This window comes from Scyliorhinus canicula, chromosome 2 (genome assembly GCF_902713615.1).
Source record: "Scyliorhinus canicula chromosome 2, sScyCan1.1, whole genome shotgun sequence".
Taxonomy (NCBI): Eukaryota; Metazoa; Chordata; class Chondrichthyes; order Carcharhiniformes; family Scyliorhinidae; genus Scyliorhinus; species Scyliorhinus canicula.
In genome coordinates this window covers 84,183,250-84,202,543 of record NC_052147.1, presented here as the reverse complement: position 1 = coordinate 84,202,543, position 19,294 = coordinate 84,183,250, and the positions used below count along the sequence as shown (strand labels likewise).

General features: G+C 45.3%; 1 protein-coding gene across 8 annotated transcripts in view; it reads left to right on the top strand.

Annotated features, from left to right (window-relative positions):
* Positions 1-19,294, top strand: part of LOC119955427 (zinc finger protein DPF3-like) — a 402,756-nt gene that overhangs the window by 130,769 nt on the left and 252,693 nt on the right. For all 8 annotated transcript variants that reach the window (XR_005458471.1, XM_038781601.1, XM_038781620.1 and 5 more), the window contains one exon: positions 14,367-14,474. Coding sequence is in view for 7 of the 8 variants with exons in the window: in XM_038781601.1 (XP_038637529.1) it covers positions 14,367-14,474 (108 nt within the window). In the remaining variant the exon portion in view is untranslated. The remainder of the gene's footprint in view (positions 1-14,366; positions 14,475-19,294) is intronic.

The following is a 19,294-nucleotide window of genomic DNA, read 5'->3' as shown; positions in this document are numbered from 1 at the left end:
GTCTGGGAAGAATGTTCTTATGTTCTTATAGTCCACCTACGTAGACGCTACGACCAAAAAAACACAACAATGCCTATACTTCCTGAGGAAACTAGGCATGTCCACATTGACTCTTACCGATTTTTACAGCTGCACGATAGAAAAATCCTACCTGACTGCCTCATCCAATGTCCATGTCTATATATTTAAATTGTGTATCCATTGTATGTCCTATGTCCCCACTAGAGAATTTGCTCTATCAAAAATCTGGAGTCTCTTCTGTGCTTCCATTATTTTCTCAAGGATATTTAGCAGTTCAAAATAAGCACCAAAATCTGCACCACTGAACTGAGATCATCATCCAAAACATCATTTGCAGTGGCAGCCATTTTCCCAACAGCACTGCTGAAGCGTGGGCCCGCTCACCAGCAAAACCACCAAGTCAAGCTGGGCCCCACCTCCAAACCACTTCAAATGAGGATTCCTCCTAATTTAACTCGGCTCTTCATCACCAAACTCAGGCCGGGATCACCTTGGGACGTAGTGCAAAACATACATCCCAAAAACAGATTACGGAACTTGCATTAGGATAAAATAAAGTATTAAAAGATGAGCAGAGCCAGAGCTCGCAAAAACTAAAAAGTAGGACCTCAAAGCAATCTCAGGATTGCTACCAGTGCCATGAGCTAGTTAGAGTAGGAATGTCAGGATAGATATGACGAATGTGTGGCTCGAGAGATGGTGCAAGAGGGAGGGATTCAAATTCCTGAGGCATTGGGACCGGTTCTGGGGGAGGTGGGACAAACCGGACGGTCTGCACCTGGGCAGGACTGGAACTGATGTCCTAGTGTTTGCTAGAGCTGTTGGGGAGGGTTTAAACTAAGGTGGCAGGGGGATGGGAACCGATGCAGGAAGTTGGAAGTTAGTAAAACAGGGACAGAAGCAAAAGGAAGTAACGGGAAAAGTGCAAGGTGGAGAAGACATAGTCAAAAATCAAAAAGGGCGACAGTACAAGGTACAGTGACTGAGGGGAGCTCAGTGAATAGGCCCAGTAACACTAAAAGGAATAAAACTGGAGATGTTAAGATTCAAAACAGAAGTTAAAAAAAAACCCAACATAAGTGTACTTTACCTGAATGCTCGTAGTATTCGGAATAAAGTAAATGAGTTGATGGCACAAATCATCGTGAATGACTATGATTTAGTGGCCATTACTAAAACATGGTTAAAGGATGGTCACGACTGGGAGTTAAATATCCGAGGGTATCAAACTATTCGGAAGGTCAGAGTGGATGGTAAGGGAGGTGGTGTTGCTCTGTTATTTAAGGATGACATCCGGGCAATAGTAAGGGATGACATCGGTGCTATGGAGGATAAGGTTGAATCCATTTGGGTGGAAATCAGGAATAGTAAGGTGAAAAAGTCACTGATAGGAGTAGTCTATCGGCCACCAAATAGTAACGTTATGGTGGGGCAGGCAATAAACAAAGAAATAACTGATTCATGTAGAAATGGTACAGCAGTTATCATGGGGGATTTTAATCTACATGTCGATTGGTTTAACCAGGTCGGTCAAGGCAACCTTGAGGAGGAGTTTATAGAATGTATCCGCGATATTTTCCTAGAACGGTATGTAATGGAACCTACGAGGGAGCAAGCGGTCCTAGATCTTGTCCTGTGTAATGAGACAGGATTGATTCATGGTCTCATAGTTAGGGATCCTCTCGGAAGGAGCGATCACAATATGGTGGAATTTAAAATACAGATGGAGGGTGAGAAAGTAAAATCAAATACTAATGTTTTGTGTTTAAACAAAGGAGATTACAATGGGATGAGAGAAGAACTAGCTAAGGTAGACTGGGAGCAAAGACTTCATGGTGGAACAGTTGAGGAACAGTGGAGAACCTTCTAAGAGATTTTTCACAGTGCTCAGCAAAGGTTTATACCAACAAAAAGGAAGGATGGTAAAAAGAGGGAAAATCGACCGTGATATCTAAGGAAATAAGGGAGAGTATCAAATTGAAGGAAACAGCATATAAAGTGGCAAAGATTGGTGGGAGACTAGAGGACTGGGAAATCTTTAGGGGGCAACAGAAAGCTACTAAAAAAGCTATAAAGAAGAGTAAGATAGAGTATGAGAGTAAACTTGCTCAGAATATAGAAACAGACAGTAAAAGTTTTTACAAATATATAAAACAAAAAAGAGTGGCTAAGGTAAATATTGGTCCTTTAGAGGATGAGAAGGGAGTTTTAATAATGGGAGATGAGGAAATGGCTGAGGAACTGAACAGGTTTTTTGGGTCAGTCTTCACAGTGGAAGACACAAATAACATGCCAGCGACTGATAGAAATGAGGCTATGACAGGTGAGGACCTTGAGAGGATTGTTATCACTAAGGAGGTAGTGATGGGCAAGCTAATGGGGCTAAAGGTAGACAAGTCTCCTGGCCCTGATGGAATGCATCCCAGAGTGCTAAAAGAGATGGCTAGGGAAATTGAAGATGCACTAATGATGATTTACCAAAATTCACTAGACTCTGGGGTGGTCCCGGTGGATTGGAAATTAGCAAACGTGACACCACTGTTTAAAAAGAGAGGTAGGCAGAGAGCAGGAAATTATAGGCCAGTGAGCTTAACTTCGGTAGTAGGGAAGATGCTGGAATCTATCATCAAGGAAGAAATAGCGAGGCATTTGGATAGAAATTGCCCCATTGGACTGACGCAGCATGGGTTCATAAAGGGCAGGTCGTGCCTAACTAATTTCGTGGAATTTTTTGAGGACATTACCAGTGCAGTAGATAATGGGGAGCCAATGGATGTGGTATATCTGGATTTCCAGAAAGCCTTTGACAAGGTGCCACACAAAAGGTTGCTGAATAAGAGAAAGATGCATGGCATTAAGGGTAAAGTAGTAGCCTGGATATAGGATTGGTTAATTAATAGAAAGCAAAGAGTGGGGATTAATGGATGTTTCTCTGGTTGGCAATCAGTAGCTGGTGGTGTCCCTCAGGGATCCGTGTTGGGCCCACAATTGTCCACAATTTACATAGATGATTTGGAGTTGGGGACCAAGGGCAATGTGTCCAAGTTTGCAGATGACACTAAGATGAGTGGTAAAGCGAAAAGTGCAGAGGATACTGGAAGTCTGCAGAGGGATTCGGATAGGTTAAGTGAATGGGCTAGGGTCTGGCAGATGGAATACAATGTTGACAAATGTGAGGTTACCCATTTTGGTAGGAATAACAGCAAATGGGATTATTATTTAAACGATAAAATATTAAAGCATGCCGCTGTGCAGAGAGACCTGGGTGTGCTAGTGCATGAGTCACAGAAAGTTGGTTTACAGGTGCAACAGGTGATTAAGAAGGCAAATGGAATTTTGTCCTTCATTGCTAGAGGGATGGAGTTTAAGACTAGAGAGGTTATGTTGCAATTGTATAAGGTGTTAGTGAGGCCACACCTGGAGTATTGTGTTCAGTTCTGGTCTCCTTACTTGAGAAAGGACATACTGGCACTGGAGGGTGTGCAGAGGAGATTCACTAGGGTAATTCCACAGCTGAAGGGGTTGGATTATGAGGAGAGGTTGAGTAGACTGGGCCTGTACTCCTTTGAATTTAGAAGGATGAGGGGGATCTTATAGAAACATTTAAATTTATGAAGGGAATAGATAGGATAGATGCGGGCAGGTAGTTTTCACTGGCGGGTGAAAGCAGAACTAGGGGACATAGCCTCAAAGTAAGGGGAAGTAGATTTAGGAGGATCTTCTTCACCCAAAGGGTTGTGAATCTATGGAATTCCTTGCCCAGTGAAGCAGTTGAGGCTCCTTCATTAAATGTTTTTAAGGTAAAGATAGATAGTTTTTTGAAGAATAAAGGGATTAAGGGTTATGGTGTTCAGGCCGGAAAGTGGAACTGAGTCCACAAAAGATCAGCCATGATCTCATTGAATGGCGGAGCAGGCTCGAGGGCCTACTCCTGCTCCTAGTTCTTATGTTCTTGTGTTCTTATAAAAGGTGGTAATATGTGGAATTCAGGGTGAGAGGAGTAGTGTTCAATTATGTAAGGTAAGGTTGGAAAGCCCAGTGAAGAGTGGTGAAATGGTAGTAGGAGTAATAGAGAAACTATCTTGTCCAGGAATACAGTTTATCTTGGGTAATGATATAGCTGGATCGCAGTTGGGAGTGATGCCTACTGTGGTTGATAAACCAGTGGAAAATGAGACAACTGAAGTGTTGAAGGACGAATATCCTGGGATTAGTCCGGATTGTCTAGTAACAACGTCGCAAAGTCATAGGTTAAGACAAGAGGAGAAATCAAAGAGTGAAGATGAAGTTCAAGTGCAATTGTCAGAAATGATTTTTGATCAGATGGTTGAAAAAGAACAAGAACAGATGGAGGATGAGGCGGATATTTTTAGTTCAGGAAATTTGGCGAAGTTACAACAGAAAGATATAGAAATTAAACGGATGTATCAGAAAGCATATACGGAAGAGGAATCTGAGTGTATACCAGAGTGTTATTACCGTAAAAGTGATGTCTTGATGAGAAAATGGAGGCGTTTACATATGCAGGTGGATGAAAAGTGGCAGAAGTTCATCAAGTAGTATTGCCGGGAGGGTATAGAAAGGAGGTGTTGCGAGTTACACATGGGGTACCAGTGGGAGGTCATTTGGGAACTCAAGCTAAAATCCAGAAACATTTTTATTGGCCTGGACTACATAAAGATGTAGTTAAATTTTGTCAATCATGTCACACATGTCAAGTGATAGGGAAACCCCAAGCAGTGAGAAAACCAGCGGCCTTAGTACCCATTCCAGTATTTGAGGAACCTTTTACAAGGATCCTATTTGATTGCGTCGGACCGCTTCCTAAAACAAAAAGTGGGAATCAGTATCTTTTGACGATAATGGGTGTGTCTACTCAGTTTCCAGAGGCCATTCCAGTACGTAATATTACAGCTAAAAAGATTGTGGAGGAGTTACTTAAATTCTTTACTCGATATGGACTACCCACAGAAATACAATTGGTTCAAGGATCAAATTTTACCTCAAGGTTATTCAAAGATGTTATGGATAGCTCAGGAATAAAACAATTTAAATCAACTGCGTACCATCCAGAATGACAGGGAGCGTTACAAAGGTGGCATCAGACATTAAAGACAATGTTGAGGGTTTATTGTCAAGATTATCCAGAGGATTGGGCTAAAGGAATTCCATTCATACTGTTTGCAATTAGGGATGCTCCTGATAAGTCAACCAAATTCAGTCCTTTTGAACTAATTTTTGGTCATGAGGTAAGAGGACCACTTAAATTGATCAAGGAAAAACTGGTGAGTGAGAAATCAGAAATATTATTGGATTACGTGTCAAATTTTAGGGAACGAATAAATAGAGCAGGTGAATTGGCTAGACAACATTTAAAAGTTGCACAAAATGTGATGAAACGGGTCGAGGACAAGAAATAGAAAGTTTGTAGTTTTGCCAGTGGATATAAAGTTTTAGTATTGTTACCAGTCGTAGGTGAGCCTTTAAAAGCAAGGTTTTGTGGACTTTATCAGATTGAAAGCAAATTAAGTGAGGTGAATTATGTGGTAAAAACACCAGATAGGAGGAAGACTCACCGAGTGTGTCGTGTGAATATGCTTAAAAGGTACTTTGTAAGGGAAGGAGAGAAAAAGGAGGAGGTTTTGATGATTCCAACTCAAAGTGACGAACCAAATCCAGATGACTTGGAATTTGACATACCTCAAATTAAATTGGAAAATGAGGATGTTCTTAAAAATTGGGATAAATTGTTGAGTTACCTTCCAGAGGAAAAATGGACTGACCTGAAAGAGTTATTGATATCACATGGGCAAGTTTGTAGAGATAAATTGGGAGGTACTAAAATGGCTATACATGATGTAGATATGGGAAATGCTGTTCCAATCAAACAATATCCATACGGACTTAACCCTTCAAAATTGGCACAGGTTAACAAAGAGATTCAGAGTATGCATAAAAATGGCAATATTGAAGTGGGTTGCAGCCAATGGAGCTCCCCCATAGTGATGGTACCTAAACCAGACAGTACCCAACGGTTGTGTGTGAACTATAGAAATGTTAATGCAGTTACAAGGACGGACTCTTATCCTATCCCACGTTTGGAGAAAGTGGGACAATCAGCTTTTATTTCCAAACTGGATTTGCTTAAAGGTTACTGGCAGGTACCTTTATCCGAAAAGGTGAAGGGGATTTCAGCCTTTGTGACTCCAGATGGTATATACCAATTCAAAGTTATGCCATTTGGCATGAAAAGCCACGTTTCAACGTTTAACTAACAACGTTGTTTCAGGATTTGCCAATTGCGCGGTATACATCGATGATCTGGTAATTTTCAGCCAGACGTGGAAAAAACATTTAAAACATCTGATGGAGTTATTCAATCGACTTCAGGAGACGGGTTTGGTGATAAACCTAGCCAAAAGTGAATTTGGAAAAGCCCAAGTCACTTTCCTTGACCATACAATTGGACAGGGTCGAATGGTCACATGGGATGTGAAACCAACAATTCTCATATTAAATTGAAGGAAAAAGCATACAAAGTGGCAAAGATTAGTGGGAGAGTAGAGGATTGGTAAATCTTTAGGGGGCAACAGAAAGCTACTAAAAATGCTAGAAAGAAGAGTAAGATAGATTATGAAAGTAAACTTGCTCAGAATATAAAAACAGATACTAAAATTTTCTACAAATATGTGAAACAAAAAAGAGTGGTTAAGGTAAATATTGGTCCTTTGGAGGATGAGAAGCAAGATTTAATAATGGGAGATGAGGAAATGGCTGAGGAACTGAACAAGTTTTTTGGGTCAGTCTTCACAGTGGAAGACACAAATAACATGCCAGTGACTGATAGAAATGTGCCTATGACAGGTGAGGACCTTGAGATGATTGTTATCACTAAGGATGTAGTGACTAAGTGAGGCAACCTAATGGGTCTCCTGGCCCTGATGGAATGCATCCCAGAGTGCTAAAAGAGACGGCTAGGGAAATTACAAATACACTAGTGATAATTTACCAAAATTCACTAGACTCTGGGGTGGTCCCGGCTGATTGGAAATTAGCAAACGTGACACCACTGTTTAAAAAAGGAGGTAGGCAGAAAGCGGGTAATTATCGGCCAGTGAGCTTAACTTTGGTAGTAGAGAAGATACTGGAATCTATCATCAAGGAAGAAATAGCTATGCATCTGGATAGAAATTGTCCCATTGGGCAGACGCAGCATGGGTTCATAAAGGGCAGGTCATGCCTAACTAATTTCGTGGAATTTTTTGAGAACATTACCATTTTGGTAGATAACGGGGAGCCAATGGATGTGGTTTATCTGATTTCCAGAAAGCTTTTGACAAGGTGCCACACAAAAGGTTGCTGCATAAGAGAAAGATGCATGGCATTAAGGGTAAAGTAGTATCCTGGATACAGGATTGGTTAATTAATAGAAAGCAAAGAGTGGGGATTAATGGGTGTTTCTCTGGTTGGCAATCAGTAGCTACTGGTGTCCCTCAGGGATCCGTGTTGGGCCCACAATTGTTCACAATTCACATAGATGATTTGGAGTTGGGGACCAAGGGCAATGTGTCCAAGTTTGCAGATGACACTGGAAGTCTGCAGAGGGATTTGGATAGGTTAAGTGAATGGGCTAGGGTCTGGCAGATGGAATACAATGTTGACAAATGTGAGGTTATCCATTTTGGTAGGAATAACAGCAAACGGGATTATTATTTAAACGATAAAATATTAAAGCATGCCGCTGTGCAGAGAGACCTGGGTGTGCTAGTGCATGAGTCACAGAAAGTTGGTTTACAGGTGCAACAGGTGATTAAGAAGGCAAATGGAATTTTGTCCTTCATTGCTAGAGGGATGGAGTTTAAGACTAGGGAGGTTATGTTGCAATTGGAGTATTGTGTTCAGTTTGGTCTCCTTACCTGAGAAAGGACGTACTGGAGGGTGTGCAGAGGAGATTCCCTATTTTAATCCCAGAGCTGAAGGGGTTGGATTACGAGGCGAAGTTGAGTAGACTGGGACTGTACTCGTTGGAATTTAGAAGGATGAGGGGGGGTCGTATAGAAACATATAACATTATGAAGGGAATAGATAGGATAGATGCGGGCAGGTTGTTTCCACTGGTGGGTGAAAGCAGAACTAGGGGGCATAGCCTCAAAATAAGGGGAAGCAGATTTAGTACTAAGTTTAGGAGGAACTTCTTCACCCAAAGGGTTGTGAATCTATGGAATTCCTTGCCCAGTGAAGCAGTTGAGGCTCCTTCATTAAATGTTTTCAAGGTAAAGATAGATAGTTTTTTGAAGAATAAAAGGATTAAGAGTTATGGTGTTCGGGCCGGAAAGTGGAACTGAGTCCACAAAAGATCAGCCATGATCTCATTGAATGGCGGAGCAGGCTCGAGGATCCAGATGACCTGCTCCTGCTCCTAATTCTTATGTTCTTATGTTTTTTTGTTCCCTTATCATCCAAGGCACATTGTTTTTTGTTCCCCTACCTTCTGTCCTTGTTGGAATGATTGTAGCCAGTAGCTGAAGCATCTCTTCCTTAAAGATCACACATTGTTCTCTTACTGATTTTCCTGATGGTCTTTGATTTTGTTTTACCCAGGCTAGATTCCTTCTCATCCCATCGAAAATTGCCGTGTTTCAATTTAGCTGCTCCAGCTTAGATTGTTCGTAGCTCTTCTCTTTACCAGTCACTACCACAGTATGCAGTTGAGGCCAAAACATTGTATTTTTTCAAGGAGTTAGATATAACACTGGCGACTAAAGGCATCAAAGGATATGGGGGGAAAGTGGGAACAGGTTACTGAGTTGGATGACCAGCCATGATATTGAATGGTGGAGCAGGCACGAAGGGCTGAATGGCCTACTTCTGCTCCTAGTTTCTATGGGCGCAATTCTCCGCACTCACAACGGTGCGGAGAATAGCGGGGCTCGTAAAATTTTACGGCCACGCTAGTCCGACGCCCTCCCGCTTTCCCCCCCCCCACCACTCCCGACTCCCGATACGAATCGCTGCCGCCGTTTTTTTATGGCCAGCAGCGATTCTCAGCTGTCCGATGGGCCGAGTTCCAAGCCCTTTACGGCTGTTTTTACGAACGGCAAACACACCTGGTCTGGCCGTTCGTAAAAACGGCCGTAAAGTCCCGATTTTTAAAACCATGGCGCCGATTGGCACGGCAGTACCACGGCCGTGCCAAGGGTGCCATGGGCCCGCGATCGGTGGGCACCGATCGCGGGCAGCGGGTCCGATGCCCGCGCACTCTTTGTCCCTCCGCCGCCCCGCTGTATCACTTCGCGGGGCGGCTGAGGGGCATCCCAGCCCGCGCATGCGCGGGTTTCGCGCAAATGCGCGATGACGTCATCCGCGCATGCGCGGGTTGGAGTCTTCCAATCCGCGCATGTGCAGCTGACGTCATATGACGCGTCAGCCGGCGCAAACTCTGGCAAGCGGGCTTAACGAAATTCGTTAAGCCTGTGATGCCGGAGTTTACTGCGGCGGCATGCTAGCCCCGACCGGGGACCAGAATCGATTCCCGGTCGGGGAGGGGGGGGCTGGCGTCAAACCCGCCCGGATTTGACGCCAGCCTTACGATTTCTCCCCCTCTGGGAGAATCGCGCCCTATGTTTCTAGCAATAATGTTATGACTTTACCCACCTCATTCCCATCACCAGATCCAGCACTCAAATCCCTTCTTTAATTAGTACTGCCACACAATCTCCTTTTTTCTGTCCCTATCTTTTCTGAATGAATGCAAGAGTTATATCAAGTGGTTTAACTAGTTCAGACATAAATTTCATGCAATACTACGATCTCCATAGTACCAGTTAAAGCTACTATCCAGTTTGAGCATTTTATATGATTGAATATGAAGTGTCCAGCCCTCACCACTTGAAGCTAAGTTTGAACACGGTAGCACGGTAGCATAGTGGTTAGCATCAATGCTTCACAGCTCCAGGGTCCCAGGTTCGATTCCCGGCTGGGTCACTGTCTGTGCGGAGTCTGCATGTCCTCCCCGTGTGTGCGTGGGTTTCCTCCGGGTGCTCCGGTTTCCTCCCACAGTCCAAAGATGTGGGGGTTAGGTGGATTGGCCATGCTAAATTGCCCGTAGTGTCCTAAAAAGTAAGGTTAAGGGGGAGTTGTTGGGTTACGGGTATAGGGTGGATACGTGAGTTTGAGTAGGGTGATCATTGATCGGCACAACATCGAGGGCCGAAGGGCCTGTTCTGTGCTGTACTGTTCTAAATTCTAAACAGTTGCTATTACATATTCCTACACTGCTATGTGTGCTCACCAAATATTTTCACTGCACTTTGTGTATTTATGTGCATACATTGTAATCCTGTCTTTTCATGCCTTGTCGTCCTTCTTAATCCAATCCATCCAATATGAAACTACTGCCGTCTCTAGTACTACCCAGTACACTCATTTTATGCATCGTATTCCTCTTTTGTACTTCTATGTGCTGTTTCATGTTCCCCAGGCAATTGAGGTTGAACTCTCCTTAAATACACTAATGAACCTCTTCCCCACGAAGATGCTGATTCCAGTCTTATTAAGTGGCAATCCACCCCTTTGAATAGGTACCTTCCCCAGAACTGGGCGAACACATCAAGAATCTGAAGCCCTCCCTGCTGCACCTTGCCTCAAACCATGTATTGATCCTCTGTACATTCCTATTAATATTCTTGCTAGGTCGTGGCACTTCCCTCAGCACTTCCTTGTGCCGTATCCCTCTATACCCATCCTGTCCCTGTGTTTGTCAAGATGCCTTTTGAACGCCGTTAATATATCTGCTTCCACAACCTCCCCAGGCAATGCGTTCCAGGCACCCATCACCCTCTGCGTAAAAAGATCTGCCTTGCACATCTCCTCTAAACTTTGCCCCACGGACCTTAAACGTCTGCCCCCTGGTGACTGACCTCCCCATCCTGGGAAAGAGTGCCTGACCATCCATTCTATCCATGCCCCTCATAATCTTGTAGAAACTCTATGAGGTCACCCCTCAACCTCTGTCTTTCTAATGAAAACAGTCCTAATCTATTCAGCCTCTCCACATAGCTGACACCCTCCAGACCAGGCAACATCCTGGTAAACCTCCTCCGCACCCGCTCCAAAGCCTCCACATCCTTCTGGTCGTCTGACGACCAGAATTGTGGGTCATATTCCAAGTGCAGCCTGACCAAGTTTCTATACAACGAGCATGACTTGCCAGTTTTTATACTCGATGCCCCGTCTAATGAAGGCAAGCATTCCGTATGCTTTCTTGACTACCTTGTCCACTTGTGTTGCCACCTTCAAAGATCTGTGGACATGCACGCCCAGATCTCTCCGACTTTCTATATTCCTAAAAGTTTTGCCATATACAAATGGCACATTTCCCCTCTATGTTAGACCTGCCAAAATGTATTTCCTTACATTTGGCTGGATTAAATTCCATTTGCCATTTCTCTGCCCAAGTCTCCAACCTATGTATGTCCTGCTGCATCTTCTGACAATCCTGAACACTATCTGCCACTCCACCAACCTTGGTGTCATCCGCAAACTTACTAATGAGACCGGCTACATTTTCCTCCAAATTGTTTATGTACACTACAAACAACAGAGGCCCCAGCACAGATCCCTGTGGAACACCACTAGTCACAACCTTCCATTCAGAAAAATACCCTTCTACTGCTACCCTTTGCCTTCTGTGACTGAGCCAGTTCTGTATCCATCTTACCACCTCACCTCTGATCCCGTGTGACTTTACCTTTGTACCATTCTGCCATGCGGCACCTTGTCAAAGGTTTTACTGAAGGCCATGTAAACAACATCCACCACCTCCCCATATCAATCATCTTTGCCACCTCCTCAAAAAACTCGATCAAGTCAGTGAGGTATGACCTCCCGACCTCCCCTTCACAAAACCATGCTGCCTATTGCTTATGCGTCCATTTGTTTCTAAATGAGTATAAATCCTATCCGTGAGAATTCTCTCCAATAATTTACCTACTACCAACGTGAGGCTCACCGGCCTATAGTTTCCAGGATTATTCCTGCTATCTTTCTTAAACAGTGATACCACATTAGCTATTCTCCAATCCTCTGGGATCTCACCTGTAGCCAATGAGGATACAAAGATGTATTCAAGGCCCCAGCAATTTCCTCCCTTGCTTCCCTCAGTATTATGGGGTAAATCCCACTCTGCCCAGGAAACTTATCGACCTTAATATCTTTAAAAAGACACAATACCTCCTCCTTTTTGATGTTAACATGATCCAGACTGTCCACACAACATCCTCAAGAATCAACTTCCACAAAGTTCCGTTCTTTGATGAACTCTGATGCAAATTATGCATTTAGTACCTCTCCCATTTCCTCTGGCTCAAAACCTAGATTCCCCCACTGTCCTTAAGTGGTTCAATCCTTTCTCTGGCCACCTTCTTACCTTTTACATATGAATAAAAAGCTTTGGGATTCACCTTAATCCTACTTGCCAAGGACTTTTCATGACCCCTCCTAATTTCCCGCTTCAGTGCCTTCCTACTTTCTTTATACTCCTCAAGGGTTTCGACTGTCTCCACTTCTAGACCGTACAAAAGCCTTCTTTTACTTTTTGACGAAGTTCACAATATCCCTCGTTATCCAAGGCTCCCTAAACTTCCCATACTTATCCTTTGTTCTCTCAGGAACTTGACTTTCCTGAATCCTAATCAACTGTCGCTTGAAAGACTCCCACATGTGCAATGTTTATTTACTATCCAACAGCCGCACCCCATCCAAATTCTTCAATTCCTGTCTAATGTTGTCAAAGTGTTGTTACTAGTAGTCCCCAATGCTGAATATTGGAGTTTGAGAGTGGCCTCAACCCCAAAAACTCTCTTCTCCTACCTCTTATTACACTTCCTGGTGATGGCTCATCTATTATCCTGAACTCTTATTGCTTTGGGATGGCCAGATCCTGGAACATATAATCCAGGAAACATTCATCCTTCCTGATGCAGTGATTCCAACTACCACTCAGGATGGGGAATCCTGAGCTTGAGTTGAAGCAGCGGGGGACACATTGCATGTATGTGGTTCGCCAAGGCCTGTGAAGTGTCCTGAAGTTCTCACATAAGAACTAGGAGCAGGAGTAGGCCATCTGGCCCCTCGAGCCTGCTCCGCCATTCAATGAGACCATGGCTGATCTTTTGTGGACTCAGCTCCACTTTCCGACCCGAACACCATAACCCTTAATCCGTTTTTTCTTCAAAAAACTATCTATCTTTACCTTAAAAACATTTAATGAAGGAGCCTCAATTGCTTCACTGGGCAAGGAATTCCATAGATTCACAACCCTTTGGGTGAAGAAGTTTCTCCTAAACTCAGTCCTAAATCTACTTCCCCTTATTTTGAGGCTATGCCCCCTAGTTCTGCTTTCATCCGCCAGTGGAAACAACCTGCCCGCATCTATCCTATCTATTCCCTTCATAATTTTATATGTTTCTATAAGATCCCCCCTCATCCTTCTAAATACCAATGAGTAAAGTCCCAGTCTACTCAACCTCTCCTCGTAATCCAACCCCTTCAGCTCTGGGATTAACCTCGTGAATCTCCTCTGCACACCCTCCAGTGCCAGTACATCTTTTCTCAAGTAAGGAGACCAAAACTGAACACAATACTCCAGGTGTGGCCTCATAACACCTTATACAATTGCAGCATAACCTCCCTAGTCTTAAACTCCATCCCTCTAGCAATGAAGGACAAAATTCCATTTGCCAATTCCATTTGGAGCAGGAATTGCAAGCAGTCCATTTCCAATGTCTGAACAGGACCCAAAACAAATCTTCCATTTCCTCTTTAACAAATTAGATAGTACCTTCTTTAAGTTATTAATTTTAATTCCTGCCTCCTCCTGTTCTTAATTGATTGTAATTTCTTCTGATTGTAATTTGTAATTTCCTGGCTTCCAGTTTGAAAGAATACCCGAGTTCAGTGGGAGAAAGTAGCAAAATGCTCTCTAAATAATCATTTGCCAGCTTCCCTGTGGTGTCGCACTGCAACTTATTTTTCAAATGCAGTCAGCTCTGAACCCGCATACCCTCTGAGCTCTTTTAGTCTCCTGTTTGCCTTGCTGTGCTCGTACACTCAGTACTGCTCTGCTGTTGCTTTTTATCCCTCTGCTGGTTTTGCTGTGCTGTGTGAGCCCAGGGAATTGGATCAGAATCCTGGCCACTGCTCTGTGTTCTGTGCATTTTCTGTAACTGAGGGGAAACTGTGAACAAATGTCTTAAGGGAAAATAAGCCACATTGTAAAGAATGTATGTTTTAATGAACCGCCAAATGCATATGGGATTCTAATCAAAGTGTGACATATCTTCTAGGGTTGGCACCAGGACAGTTGTACACATACCCTGCACGCTGCTGGCGAAAGAAAAGACACCTACATACCCCTGAAGATCCGAGGCTGAGGTTGTGTGAAATAAAGCTTGGTGAGGGCTGAAATGTGTTTCTATTTCTGTAAAATTTCTATTAAATAGAAATGCATATAATTAAATTACTCTGGAAAAAAATGCACTTGCATTTTCCCAGTAGATCTTCACTTTAAAATAAGTTTTAGATATGCCAGTTTGATAACGCCTTCTCACAGGAACAATTCATTTCACAAAGCTGGTATACAAACTCTCATTCCATTTCCCATCATGCTCTGATTCTAACTTGAGCCAAACTCTCATTCCCCCTTTTATCATTTCATGATAACTTCTAATCCATAGCCACTTGCCTTAGTCTTTCCTATTCTAACTGCACGTCTATCATTTTCCTCCTTCCCTCTGCATCTTCTTTCTCATCCATTAGGCTTACTTCATGTTGCTGTATTAACTGTTGATGAATTAATGCTGCACTGACACTTTTACACAAGCATTTCATTAGGAAGCTAAACATGATTATTACAAGTATTACCACTCCCAGCATCATTAATCCATGCACCAGGTAAGACCCCCATGATCCGCCCAGATACGTGTTTACATGTAATTCCCTTTTCAGCCTTTCGTTTACGTTACGCCTTGTCCTTTGAAGGGTTAATGTTTGATCCCTTTCACGTTCCTGCCTATGAGGGTTGTTCTTCACTAACACATCTCTCCCTTATACTTTTGTCTTGGCGGTACTATGCCTGTTTTTGCAACTATAGTCCCACCAACTACATCCAATCCGATGGCAGGGCAATCTTCCTTCAGTTCTTCCATCAAGGAGCAGGGTTTGGTGCGGTCGTCGCACGTAGGCCGAACATCCGTCCACCGGGGTCACGTTCCAGGATCCTCCTTCTTCAGGGTCGTTGATGATGCAGCACAAAGTGTCGTCCCGACACAGGTGATGGACTCGTTTCCGCTGCCTCCACAGGTTCTTTGCTTGGCCTCCCCATTTGTCTCCAAGAGTCCCAGCAGGACAACGGTGATAAGTAGGTACTTCATCCTATAGGCTGAGTGGAATAAAAAGGGGACATGTAATCTGCGGTGATCATCTTTGTTGGTCCCTCCATGGAGTCCTGTGCCAAAGGATTTATCCTGGATTCTTCATTGGAAATTTAGCCTTTTTAAATGTACCCAGGTAAGAGAGTAGTTTTCTTTCTTATCAGCATCAGGCTCTGTGGTTTTGGTGCTGCTCAACAAATTTGGGCCATTGACTGTCTGAGCAGAATTTTCCCATTCTGCTCATGGCGGATTTCGTGGTGGGTGGAAGTGGAGAAGCCGGTAGGCAATTAGTCAGAAATGTATCAGGTTAAAAATAGTTTTCAATTCTCCTGATTACGGGAAAATGGGGGTTGGATAGCCCACTGAGCAGTGGGATAAACACCATTCATTACCAACTCATGATTGCCGCCTGTCTATCTTCTGCACTGTGGGAATGCTAAAAATAGTCTACCTTCCATAATATTGCACCAGTCTTGTGATACTGCATAGCTCTGGGGCAAGAGGGTTGTTCTGCTCTTGGAGCTTTCCTTCACAAATTACTTCACCAACATACGGATGCTCTTGAATGTTATAATGATGCCGGCGGTGGAGGGGGAGGCGGAGATAGTGGTGGCGTTGGACGCGGAGAAGGCCTTTGATAGGGTTGAGTGGGGTATTTGTGGGAGGTGTTAGAGAGGTTCGGGTTTGGGGAGGGGTTTGTCAGGTGGGTGAGGCTGTTATATGAGGCCCCGATGGCGAGCGTGGCCACGAATAGCAGGAGGTCGGAGTATTTCCGGTTATACAGAAGGACAAGGCAGGGGTGTCCCTTGTCCCCCCTGCTTTTTGCGCTGGCAATTGAACCCCTGGCCATAGCGTTGAGGGAGTTGAGGAACTGGAGGGGGCTGGTGCGAGGTGGAGAGGAGCACCGAGTGTCGCTCTACGCGGACGACCTATTGCTGTATGTGGCGGACCCGGTGGGGGGAATGCCGGAGGTGATGAGGATTCTTAGGGAATTTTGGGATTTCTCAGGATACAAGCTCAACTTGGGGAAGAGCGAGCTGTTCGTTGTACACCCCGGGGGACCAGGAGGGGGGGATCGGTAGGCTCCCACTAAAAAGGGCGAAGAGGAGCTTCAGGTACTTGGGGGTACAGGTGGCTAGGAGCTGGGGGGGGCCTTACATAAGCTTAACCTCACGAGGCTGGTGGAGCAAATGAAGGAGGAGTTTAAGAGGTGGGATATGCTGCCGCTGTCTCTGGCGGGTAGGGTGCAAACCGTCAAGATGACGGTGCTCCCGAGATTTCCAGTTCCAGTGCCTCCCCATCCTTATCCCAAAGGCCTTTTTCAGACGGGTTGACAGGAGCATTACAGGATTTGTGTGGGCGCATGGGACCCCGAGGGTGAGAAGGGTGTTTCTGGAGCGGGGCAGGGATTGGGGGGGGGCTGGCGCTGCCCAACATCTGTGGGTATTATTGGGCTGCCAACGCAGCGATGGTGCGTAAGTGAGTGATGGACGGGGAAGGAGCAGCATGGAAGAGGATGGAGATGGCGTCCTGTGTGGGCACGAGCCTGGAGGCACTGGTAACGGCGCCGTTGCCGCTCCCTCCAACGAGGCATACCACGAGCCCGGTGGTGGCGGCTACCCTCAAAATTTGGGGGCAATGGAGACGGCACAGGGGGGAGGTGAGGGCCTCGATGGGATTCCCGATACGGGGGAACCACCGGTTTGTCACGGGGAGGATTGATGGCGGGTTCCTGAGCTGGCACAGGGCGGTGTTAGGAGGTGAGGGACCTGTTCGTAGATGGGAAGTTTGCGAGCCTGGGTGAACTGGAAGGGAAGTTCGGGCTCCCCTCGGGGAATACCTTATGGTACATGCAGGTAAGGGCATTTGTCAGGCGGCAGGCGGCGGAGTTCCCTCTGTTGCCGCTGCGTGGGGTCCAGGACAGGGTGCTCTCGGGGGTGTGGGTTGGAGAGGGGAGGATCTCGGCAACGTACCAAGTGATGCAGGGGGTAGACGAGGCCTCGGTGGAGGAGCTGAAGGGTAAATGGGAGGAGGGGCTGGGTGAGGAGATTGAAGAGGAGACGTGGGCGGATGCTCCAGGAAGGGTGAACTCCTCCTATTCTTGTGCGAGGCTTGGCCTCATACAGTTTAAGGTGCTGCATAGGGCTCACATGACTGGGACAAGGATGAGCCGGTTTTCTGGGAACGAGGACAGGTGTATTAGGTGCTCAGGGAGCCCAGCAAACCATGCCCATATGTTCTGGACATGCCCAGCGCTGGGGGAGTTTTGGAAGGGGGTAGCAAGGACGGTTTCGAGGGTGGTAGGATCCAGGGTCAAGCCAGGCTGGGGACTCGCAATATTTGGGGTTGCAGTGGAGCCGGGAGTGCAGGAGGCGAAAGAGGCCGGCATTCTGGCCTTTGCGTCCCTAGTAACCCAACGGAGGATTCTTCTTCAGTGGAAGGATGCGAGACCCCCAAGCGTGGAGGCCTGGATCAACAATATGGTTGTGTTTATTAAATTGGAGAGGGTGAAATTTGCCCTCAGGAGGTCAGTGCAGGGGTTCTTCAAGAGATGGCAACCATTCCTAGATTTCCTGGCAGAACACCAACATATGATGCTTCATCCCTCCCATCATAAGGTCAGAAATGGGGATGTTTGTGCCTGACTGCACAATGTTTTTTTTTTAAATTTAGAGTACCCAATTCATTTTTTCCAATTAAGGGTCAATTTAGCGTGGCCAATCCACCTACTGTGCACATCTTTGGGTTGTGGGGGCGAAACCCAGGCAAACATGGGGAGAATGTGCAAACTCCACATGGACAGTGATCCAGAGCCGTGATCGAACCTGGGACCTCGGCGCCGTGCGGCAGCAGTGCTAACCATTGCGCCACCGTGTTGTCCTGACTGCACAACGTTCAGCACCATTCACGACTCCTCTGATAATGAAGCAGTCCATGTCCATATGCAGCAAGACCTGGACAATATCCAGGCTTGGGATGAAAATGACAAGTTACATTCGTGCCACACAAATGCCAGGCAATGACCATCTCCTAGGATCTAACCATTGCCCCTTGACATTCAATGGCACTATCATCACTGAATCCCCCACAATCGATATTACCATTGATCAGAAACTGAACTGGACACGCCTTATTAATACTGTGGCTATCAGGGCAGGTCAAAGGCTAGGAATCCTACGGCGGGTAACTCACCTCCTGCCCCTAAACCCTGCCCACCATCATCAAGGCACAAGTCAGTAGAGTAATAAAATACTAATATAGAACATAGAACAGTACAGCACAGAACAGGCCACTCGGCCCTCGATGTTGTGCCGAGCATTGTCCGAAACAAAGATCAAACTATTCCGCTCCCTGTCATTCTGGTGTGCTCCATGTGCTTATCCAATAACCTCTTGAAAGTTCCAAAAGTGTCTGACTCCACTATCACAGCAGGCAGTCCATTCCACGAACCACTCTCTGAGTAAAGAACCTACCTCGGATATCCCTGCTATATCTCCCACCCTGAACTTTATAGTTATGTCCCCTTGCAACAGCTACATCCACCCGAGGAAATAGTCACTGAACGTCCACTCTATCTATCCACCTCATCATCTTCTAAACCTCCTCCTCCGCTCCAAAGAGGGCTCCCTCAACCTTTCCTCATAAGACCTATTCTGCAAACCAGGCAGCATCCTGGTAAATCTCCTTTGCACCCTTTCCAATGCTTCCACATCCTTCCGATAATGAGGTGACCAGAACTGCACACAATACTCCCAATGTGATCTCACCAGGGTCATGTATAGTTGCAGCATAACTCTCTTAAACTCAAGCCCCTTGTTATAAACGCTAACACACTATAAGCC